The 10923-nt window shown below is 43.3% G+C and overlaps 1 protein-coding gene across 1 annotated transcript in view; it reads left to right on the top strand.

Annotated features, from left to right (window-relative positions):
- The window catches only part of LOC109952292 (E3 ubiquitin-protein ligase pellino homolog 1-like), a 19362-nt gene that overhangs the window by 2574 nt on the left and 5865 nt on the right, over nt 1-10923 (top strand). The window contains 5 exon segments of the mRNA XM_020587299.1: nt 2018-2191; nt 8602-8731; nt 9059-9160; nt 9887-10084; nt 10208-10396. Coding sequence (XP_020442955.1) covers nt 2106-2191; nt 8602-8731; nt 9059-9160; nt 9887-10084; nt 10208-10396 — 705 coding nt within the window. The 5' untranslated portion in view covers nt 2018-2105.

Raw genomic sequence — 10923 nt, 5'->3', positions numbered from 1 at the left:
AGCCCCGACTGGTGGAGGGCTGCAGTGATGGTTGACTTTCTACAACTTTCTCCCATCTCCCGACTGCATCTCTGGAGCTCAGTCACAGTCATCTGAAGAAATGGACAGCACCTAAGTTAAATATATGAGTGTCACAGCAAAGGGTCTGAATACTTATGACCATGTGATATTTCAGTTTTTCTTTTTTAATAAATCTGCTAAAATGTCAAACATTCTGTGTTTTTCTGTCAATATGGGGTGCTGTGTGTACATTAATGAGGAAAAAAATGAACTTAAATGATTTTAGCATATGACTGCAATATAACAAAGAGTGAAAGATTTAAGGGGGTCTGAATACTTTCCGTACCCACTGTAGATGGTTCACCACGTCAGTGAAACAGTTTTGTTGAGGAAATTATTTAGTCAAACTAGTGTGAAAAGTGCCGTGTGTTTTACTGTTGGACTGAGTGAGACCAGACCCTTTTCATATGCAGAACACGAACATCAGTAACCGGTGTAATAGATGTATAAAAGTGTGCAAAAAGCAACAGAAGGAAATTGTGGTTTTGTCTGTTTCCCAAACACCCTGGAAAACCCAGAAGTATAAGGATGCAGCAGATTTCCAGTCATGGACTGAGCCTAGAAGGCCGACCTGTGTTTTTCTTTTTTAAATGTATCTTCATTGTTTGTCAGCACAGGGTAATGCAGACTAATTAATGATTATCATCGTCACCACCTGGTCGTGCCGCTCAACATAATGCCTACGATAGTTTCCTCCTGTGTTTTCTGCTTCCTGTGATCTCAGTGACCCATGATGCTGTTTTTGCTTCCTGTAACTCAGGTCTGTTGCGGTTTTTGTCTCGAGCGTAGAATGAGGAAACCTGCTGTAAAACAGGTTCAGAGGCCGTCTCATAACAATAACTTTAACTTTAGTGGCTTTTTAACTTGATAAAGTAAACCAAACTATATATGCCCTGTTGTGCTCTGAAGCTTTTAGTCGCTCATGATGTGAAGAAGCTTGTGTCTTTTTGACAATGTAACCTGTAAACATTTGGCCGTCTGGATGTTAATATGATACATACATGAAGATCTTGGTGATGAGCTGAAACATGTCATTAATTCATTTAATTAAATTTAATGGTGAGACTGAAGGTTTGAAGCTTGTGAGGATCATAGTAATGAGTTTAAATCCAGAACACACAGGATGTTAACAGCTCAGGGGTGTTTATGAGAGACGCGCTGCTCCGATGCCATGAACATGGTCGATTTGGCCTTCAGGGTCGGTTCTACACTTATTACTTACTGGAGGTATTTGCTCTTTGGGTGATAACTTCCTGTGGTATACAGTGACTGAAAGAGAAAGATGCTGCCCGTAGATTTAATCTGACCCAGAACTGGTACTGAAATTTCTATAAACTGTTGTGAGGGAAAGACTTATCATCTCATCTTAACACTGAGAAGTTTCTAGCTTGAAATGTTTGTCTCAGAGAAATAGAAGCAGACACGTTACACTCTTACCCAACGTTATTTTCAGACTAGGTGTTCTTTTCTGGCTTCTAACTCTTTACCCGACTCCAAGAGAGCTGCACAAGTATTCCTATATGCCTAGACTGTCTGTTTATGCATAAATGGCAAACAAGAGTCTTGAGTCATCAGTTTAGAACTGGTCACAACACATTTACAGTATGATGACGTCCTCTCCCGCTGTTTGACATCAGAGCTGGTTTCTGAATGAATGCTCCGCTTGTTGTGTTTTTTTTTCATGATACAAAGGATCAGAGCATCATTTCCAGTGCGCTGCTAAGTGAGTCACTCTGTCACGGACATAACTGCCCCTGTTTTACACCTAACAACCCCACTCAGTGTACTGGAGTGAATACATACATTGTGACCCCCGGCTCCCAGTACAAAGACAGTGTGAACGATGTGTCCAAGCCTTTGTGTCTGTTTGAAGAGAGTTTTTATATTTTAAACAAAGTGGCTGAAAGTGAAAATGTAAAAAACACTTCAGAAAAACATGTGTTGATTGTGTCTGCAGGTGTTGTGTTGTGCACCTGTCCTGATGGAGACACTCTGAGGCAACAGTAGGAAAGTCCTCACTCTTCTTCTGTCAGAAGGCTGCACAGATGTTTTCGCGAGGTCAGGAAAACATCTCCACCCCCACAGCTTCCACCAAAGGACCCATCAAATATGGAGAGCTCATTGTGCTCGGGTAAGAGGTTCACTCACAAGGTTTTACATCTGTGGTCAAAACCTCTAAGTCATCACAGTGGATCTTCACATGACCAGGTTCTTAGTTTTACTTGTCTCAGCCCCTTAACTCCACATGTATGTTTACTTTACATGGCCTAAAGAATCACGTCAGTTTTTAGATTCAGTTCTCACCATCCAGGCAGCAGGTTCACTACAGAGCAAAAGCTGCATGAGCTCACATTCCCCCCACTGACTGATGACCCCAGTGACAGTGGGACAGGACATGGTGTCTCTCAGCTACACCCCCCTCCATGACCCTCTGCCGCCCACCGCCTCCTCTTGTTATTCCAGCTTCTCCACCCTGTGTTGTCAAAGTACGGTCTGTAAATCAGCCCCACCTGCCCCCTAGCCAAGGTTAGAAGAAGGGTTTTTCCAGCCAGTAGTCATGTCAAACAGCCATGGAGGAGCTCTGGGCAGCTAAAAGTCTGAACCAGCAGCTGTCAGAGTGAAGAGGTGGCGTCTTTAGCACAGAGAGAGTGGGACAAAGAAAGAGCAACAACCAGGCTTAACATGGGTTTGGCTGTTTGACATGGAGAGGGTTAAAAGCAGCCAGAGGACTCAGACTGGATCCAGATGTGGCCTTCTTCCTTCTGGATGTGTTAGCATCTAAAGCTAACCTGTTTGTTTTGGTAGCATTAGCCACCTAGCATGGTCAGGATTTTACCTTTTTGTTGAATTAAGTTAAGAGTCAGTGGGTGAAAAGAATGCAAAAGCATTGCATTCATGAGTTTTGTTGCCCCATGGTCAAACCCAGAAGACCCAGCAAGAAAACACAGATAATAAACAATGTGAATTTGGTCGTCTGTTACATGTCAGATGCATCAGTAGAGACAGATTTTACAGCAGCCTCTGATTATAAATGTATAGCTCTACAGTGATGTGACACCAAGAAACAACAGCAGCTATTGTGAGCAAGGTTCAGTCTCGCCAGGCTTATTTACAGAGGCGGTGGAGAAGGAGTGTGCAGGGGGCAACTACAGAGGCACAAACTCATGAAGCAGTTCATCAACAAACATGGCTCTGAAATATGGATTTCCATAGCTTAATGCGAGTCAGTGCATGTCAGATTCAAGCACCAGCAGACCTGTAGCAGAAAACTTTGGGCTGTAGCTCGTAGCGCTGCGCTGATTTGCTGCTTACCTTGTTGACATCTAGTTGGAGGTTTTATTGCTGTTCAGAATTCTTTGTCCTCAGATGAGTCTAGTGTGGTAGGACTGTGCGTATGTAAATATATATATTTTATAGTTTTATATAACTCATTGTCTGCAGTTTGAGAAATGTCAAGTTGTTCCTACCAAACCTTGGTGTTTGATACTGTGGGTACATTTTTACCCACTGATGGTTAAAGACAAAAAAAGTGTATTTATTAGACAGTGTGATAAAAGCTTGATTGGAATTTTATACTGTGTCTATGGTCATAGATGAAGATTGATTATATATTTATAAATAGTATTATTAAAGAAAAGATGGATTGTAATGTTGTGTGTGTATATATCTCATATTATGGATCATTTAATTGTATCAGGAAACCAAAAAGAGGCTCAGACCAGTTGACTGAAGGCCAGTCCGCTGTGGACATGAGAAAGAGCCTGTGGTTCAGGAAAAGTTGTGGCTGCTGTGGTTTCAGGCGATTTGTTTGCTTTCATAATGTAGTATCCACATGTGTAATTACACAGCCTGCAAGTGATAATTACACTGGTCATAACATTTAATTTTAAAGAGCCTTATAGTCTGTGAAAACAGCTTGTGTGTTGTGTCAGACAATGCAGCCACAGTGGAGCTGGGTGGTCTGAGTTAGCCTAAGGAAAGAGGTGGCTGTTACTTTGTCTGAAATGCAGGAAGCTTTAATTATCCAGTGAAAGAATGGCTCAGCTCCTAACTGCACATGTTTACATGAGCTGCTGCCGACAGCCGTCTGGCTCTGGAGATAACCTCCAGCTAAACTGATCCAGAACATTCAGCCTTCAGAGGTTTCTTTTTGGATTTGCTGCAGCTCAGGACCAGGTGTTGTACAAATAATTAGCAGTCATTAACAAGCGTCCCAATGGCTCAGGTGGATAAACTGTAAACCACATAACCACAGCGGTGAATGTGAAGTGAAACTGCTTGTCAGCTTTTCTATCCCATATAGTTTCCTGTTAAACATCTCACCTTCCTTTCCTCCAGTACAGAGATAGGCCCAGGATGTGTTTAGCCTAGCTTAGCACAGAGACTTAAAGCAGGGGGAAACTGCTAGCCTAGTGCCATCTAGTGTAGTCGTCAAGACCACCTAAACCAAGACCACCTAAACCAAGACCAAAACCAGGGTGAGGCAGGACTGAGTCGAGGCCAAGACCAGAGCAGTGCAGTTAAACTGAATTTGATGGTACTGGCTCGCCTGTGTTTCAGTGAAGTTAGTGCACGTTTTTCCCTATAATATTCCTCAAAATTATACAAAAAGATGTTGTTTTCAAATTAAGTGTTGTAGTATCTAACCAACAAGAGGCTCTTGATGCGTGAGCCATTATTCCCAGTACAAATTCCTCAAAATTATGCAAAAAGTGTTTTAGTAAAACCAACAGGAGGCCCCCGATGGCTGGACTGAGTCTGACTGTAGGCCTGCTACGCTACCTAAGGGTTATTTAATATTTATGTAGTAGGCTCTCTCTGTTCGGTGCTGCTCTCTGTAGACGCCCCTATGCGCTGGTCTCACAGCCGGCTGCTCAGAGACCAGTGCTACTTGTCCAGTGAGTGTGTACATGTGGGTAAAGCTCATTTTGATGTTGTAGCCCGTTTTCTGCCTTACAGTTTGGAAAGAGATGCCGCTTGTGTTTTAGCAGCGTTTCACTATGACTTATTGATCCTGGAACTGAACCATAGTCCTGCTTCCCAGGGTAACGCAACTTAATTCAGCTCATTAGTATCTTTGTTAGGTAGGTTAGTGAATTCTTTAGCTGTAAATTAGACCACATTAGTCTTCTCTCTATCTGCTGTCATTATTGAGATATTAATCAACTTGCATTTCTGTTGCGTTTCCTTTTTTTTCCAGTTTATAACTCCCATCGTTGTTTTTACGTTCATTGTGATGTGTCACCTTTGTTCATGTTCATTCTGCTTAAAGTGCTCGCTGCTTCTAGGTGTTGATATCTTGGTAATGATGTTAACAACTAAAGCAGACAATGCACAAGGTAAGGTCTTACCTGGCCCCAAAATAAAATCCTGAGACTGAGACCAGACCAAGACCGATCTCGAGTACCAGAACACTGGACTGCCGTCAGAATCAAAACAGCACCTTCCAACAGCTCCAGAACTGTCTGGTTTAAATGTTTTATCTTGTTGAACATGCGGAAACAGAAGTGTAAAGAAGAGACATTGTGGGTTAAGCAGCTTGTTGACTTCTGGATGCAAATGTCCTGTTGTTGTCAAGCCCCCAGGAACAGCACTGGGCTGTGAAGCAAAGTGGGCTTTTTGGCATAGCGTTTGTTTGTTTGTTTGTTTGTTTGTTTGTTTGTTTCTGGGAGCAGCAAACTGAGCCTAAATCCAGTTAAATGTGCTGAGAAACTCCATGAAGGACGCAGCCAGTCACTGTAGACATGAGAGAGAGCCCGTGGTTCATGTCAGGAAAGTTGTAGCTGCTGTGGTCTAAGGCCTTTTGCTTACTTTACATTATTGTCTCCAGGATCAAACTGTTCGGGCCCCCAGATGGTGTGAAAATATTCTTACACCACATCTGTACAAACTACTGCAGCGCTGAGCCATATGCTGAATCTGTCGCTGCTGGACTGTTTGGATGATTAATAGAACCAAAATCCTTTACATAATTTATGAACCTTTTCACATTCCTCTGCCTAAGGGGCAGATGTCTGTTTGCTCCCCTGAGCTTCAAACATCAACAGGCCAACTCTGTTTAAAACCTGACAGCCAGTCATGGTTCACATGCAGATACAGTGCCTTGCGAAAGTATTCGGCCCCCTTGAACTTTGCGACCTTTTGCCACATTTCAGGCTTCAAACATAAAGATATAAAACTGTAATTTTTTGTGAAGAATCAACAACAAGTGGGACACAATCATGAAGTGGAACGAAATTTATTGGATATGTCAAACTTTTTTAACAAATAAAAAACTGAAAAATTGGCCGTGCAAAATTATTCAGCCCCCGCAGAGAGCATCATGAAGAACAAGGAACACACCAGGCAGGTCTGAGATACTGTTGTGGAGAAGTTTAAAGCCGGATTTGGATACAAAAAGATTTCCCAAGCTTTAAACATCCCAAGGAGCACTGTGCAAGCGATAATATTGAAATGGAAGGAGTATCAGACCACTGCAAATCTACCAAGACCTGGCCGTCCCTCTAAACTTTCAGCTCATACAAGGAGAAGACTGATCAGCGATGCAGCCAAGAGGCCCATGATCACTCTGGATGAACTGCAGAGATCTACAGCTGAGGTGGGAGACTCTGTCCATAGGACAACAGTCAGTCGTATACTGCACAAATCTGGCCTTTATGGAAGAGTGGCAAGAAGAAAGCCATTTCTTAAAGATATCCATAAAAAGTGTCGTTTAAAGTTTGCCACAAGCCACCTGGGAGACACACCAAACATGTGGAAGAAGGTGCTCTGGTCAGATGAAACCAAAATCGAACTTTTTGGCAACAATGCAAAACGTTATGTTTGGCGTAAAAGCAACACAGCTCATCACCCTGAACACACCATCCCCACTGTCAAACATGGTGGTGGCAGCATCATGGTTTGGGGCTGCTTTTCTTCAGCAGGGACAGGGAAGATGGTTCAAATTGATGGGAAGATGGATGGAGCCAAATACAGGACCATTCTGGAAGGAAACCTGATGGAGTCTGCAAAAGACCTGAGACTGGGACGGAGATTTGTCTTCCAACAAGACAATGATCCAAAACATAAAGCAAAATCTACAATGGAATGGTTCACAAATAAACATATCCAGGTGTTAGAATGGTCAAGTCAAAGTCCAGACCTGAATCCAATCGAGAATCTGTGGAAAGAACTGAAAACTGCTGTTCACAAACGCTCTCCATCCAACCTCACTGAGCTCGAGCTGTTTTGCAAGGAGGAATGGGCAAAACTTTCAGTCTCTCGATGTGCAAAACTGATAGAGACATACCCCAAGCGATTTACAGCTGTAATCGCAGCAAAAGGTGGCGCTACAACGTATTAACTTAAGGGGGTTGAATAATTTTGCACGCCCAATTTTTCAGTTTTTTATTTGTTAAAAAAGTTTGACATATCCAATAAATTTCGTTCCACTTCATGATTGTGTCCCACTTGTTGTTGATTCTTCGCAAAAAATTACAGTTTTATATCTTTATGTTTGAAGCCTGAAATGTGGCAAAAGGTCGCAAAGTTCAAGGGGGCCGAATACTTTCGCAAGGCACTGTATCTGCAGACTTCAGAAAACCACTGGTCCCAGAGCAGCCTGGACGTGCTTCTCAGTGACCAGGAGTGGAAGAGAAACTTTTACTGCGCTTCCAAATCAGTGAGTCTCACCTCCAATGCTGCCAGCACCTGACATTTATTACAAGTATCATTATCTCTAAAAGAGGCAGAGGAGTAACTGAGCATGTGACACTCCGAGCAAGAGAAAGAAGGAGAGGAAGAGGGGGAAGCCATTGCTCTCATCTAAGTAAATTTGGAAATTAGCAAGAAATTCTGTAACACAGGTGCTTAAGTAGGTGTATGTTGTGACTCAAATTAGCTGCTGATGAGATAAACATAGAAATTAGTGAACTTAATCCATAAACGTAGCAAGCACAACATGGTGCAGACGCATTAAACAGGAAGTGAATACGATTACTGCCGGAACAGGAAACATGCTTCCTGATCAGCGTCTGAACAAGGGTCAGACATACCCAGCTGAGTCTCTCCAGTTTCCCCTCCTGCTGCTGGAGGCAGCGGTGCTGGGCAGGGTGCGATGCCTGGACTCATTTGTATATGTGTGATTATTTATTAATCATTGAACTCCATGAAGCTCAAGGACCAGTCATGTTTGCAGGTCCCTTTCAGAAGTTTATTGAACTTTGTTTAAAGAAAATCTCTGACTACACATTTTGTGTGTTTTACATGCCGTAAAATGTCTGAGGAGAGGATCTTTAAACTTAGGATAAGAGATAAAGGTGGCTGCTGTAATTTACCAGAGCCCAAGATAATATCAAACTGCTTATTTGGCCTACAGTCCACAACCCAGAAATATTCCCTTTACAATCAGGGCTGACAAAGAAAAGCAGCTAATCATCCCATGTAAGAGGCTTTAACCAGCAAGATTTTGACTAATTGATCGTAGCGGCTCTACCTGCTGTAAATGTGGAGCCTCACTCACAGTATGTTCAGTTTTTCAGGCGTCTCATCTTGTGTGCTCAGGTGTAACGGCTCTCTGCCCAACGGCGACAAAGGGAGGCGGAAAAGTCGCTTTGCCCTGTGCCGCAGAAACAAAGCCAACGGTGTGAAACCCAGCACTATCCACACATCCTGCACACCTCAGGCTGCCAAGGTGAGCGCTCAACACACGAGTGGCCACGCTGTCTCAGGCCTTTAAATGTTGTTATGAGCAACAAGTCTGGCCTTTTCTCTGGTTGTGTGAGGCAGCTGCAGTGAGCTAACGAGGCATGTATGTATGCATGCTTCTTCATTTCCATAGGCTATGTTTCTGCAGGTGTTGCCAGGTTAAGTAAATGGATTTGTAGTGCGTTCAAATGTGCCACATATTTTTACCTGCATCGTTAACTAAATGTCTTTATTGAACAAAAACAACAATAAACAGTTGTGTTTTTATGCCTCAAACAGATGGTAACAGTGCATCTGTTGTGTGTTCCTAAAGGCTGTTAGCAACAAGGAGCAGCACAGTATTTCATACACCCTGTCGCGGGCACAGACGGTGGTGGTGGAGTACACCCATGACAGCAACACAGACATGTTCCAGGTCTGTATCATCCAAAAACCTGTACCCCAGGCACAGCTGGAGAGGGCTACATTGGTGGTTCTGGTTTTAATGGGCCTGGAAGGCCACACAGTCATTAGGCGTCTTCCTGTAAATCAAGCTAGCACAGTCCTCGTTTGTTCAGTCAGCTGAGTGATAAACTACATATTAGCCCTCGTTCTTTTCTTTTCTCCTGTGTTTTATTTGGCTCAGTTTGGTTTAACTCTACCGGGTCGACCTCCAGCACTTCAGAGAACTTAGGACATTCATGTAACAAAATAATTTAAGCCTAGAAGTCACATCTCATAAGGTTCATTTCAATTCCCTTAGTTGCAATCTCAGACTGGCTGCCTATCATCCTGATGGATCCTGATGGATGATAGGCTCTATATGAATGATTGGCACTTTCTGCTTTTCCTTTTAGGGGTCGCCACAGCGAATCGTCACACTGACCATTCGCATGTTAACATTTGACACGTGCTTTACACCAGACACATCTAATTTATTTTTGAATGGCTTGCGATCTACCAACACTATCCTTGTGATCGACGTATTGGGCACCCCTGATCTAGGGCAAAGGAAAAAGTCAGAGCCTCCAACTTAACCAAATGATTAAGGCAGTGATAATAAAAGTAATAATAATACTTAAATTCAAGTCTGGTGTTGTGGGAATGAACGCACACTTTAATACCAAAACAACAGTCTAACTCTCTGTGTGTGTGATTCCAGATCGGTCGTTCTACAGAGAATCCCATTGACTTTGTGGTGACCGACACAGTGCCTGGTGGTCAGGGCCATGCAGACGGTCAGATGGCACAGAGCACCATCTCCCGCTTCGCCTGCCGCATCATCTGCCATAGAAACCCGCCTTACTCTGCGCGGATTTACGCAGCTGGCTTCGACTCCTCTAAGAACATCTTCCTTGGGGTAGGCGGACCTCACTGGGGCTGTTATTCAGTACTTGTGTTCTGTGCAGTTACAGAGAAATAGTTCTTAATATTCACAGAGAGGCTAAACACCAAACTAAGTTACTAAGTTACATCCTCTCAGGAGAAGGCAGCCAAGTGGAGAATGCATGACGGTCAGATGGACGGTCTGACCACCAACGGTGTTCTGGTGATGCACCCACGTCAGGGCTTCAGCCAGGACTCTAAACCCGGCCTATGGAGGGAAATCTCTGTCTGTGGCAACGTGTTCACGCTGCGGGAGACCAGATCAGCTCAGCAGAGAGGCAAGACGGTGGGTAACAGACACACTGAGCCTGTACAAACACTAGCAGGTGAAAGCAAGACATTGTAGCTCTGTGTGAGTAAGACTCAAGACTCAAAGTGTTTATCGTTATGTGCACAGTAAGGAAACGTGTTTCCCTGTACAATGAAATTCTTGCTTTGCCGTCCACATGAATGCCACATGATACAAGGTGAAATACTGTATAAGGTAGATAAATAGTACACAAAATCTGAAGGCACTTAAAGACAAGTGGAAACAAATGTAATAAAAAAATATATAAAGAGCATGCTACGTTGGAGCTGGATGTGCAATAGGCGGCAGTGAGTGTGCAATTGTGCATGTGCAGATGTGCATGTGCAAACTTGGAATGTAAACAGTACAAGTGGAATTACATGAAGTAATTCCTGATAATAAACTCCTCAGCTGTTTAGGAGTCTGATGGCAGAGGGAAAGAAAGAGTTTTTCAGTCTAGAGGTCCTACATTTCACACTTCTGAACCTCCAGCCAGAGGGTAGGGAGGTGAACAGTCTGTGCTG

Source organism: Monopterus albus, unplaced genomic scaffold, assembly GCF_001952655.1.
Source record: "Monopterus albus unplaced genomic scaffold, M_albus_1.0 scaffold451.1, whole genome shotgun sequence".
Classification (NCBI taxonomy): domain Eukaryota; kingdom Metazoa; phylum Chordata; class Actinopteri; order Synbranchiformes; family Synbranchidae; genus Monopterus; species Monopterus albus.
This window is presented reverse-complemented; position numbering and strand designations above follow the sequence as displayed.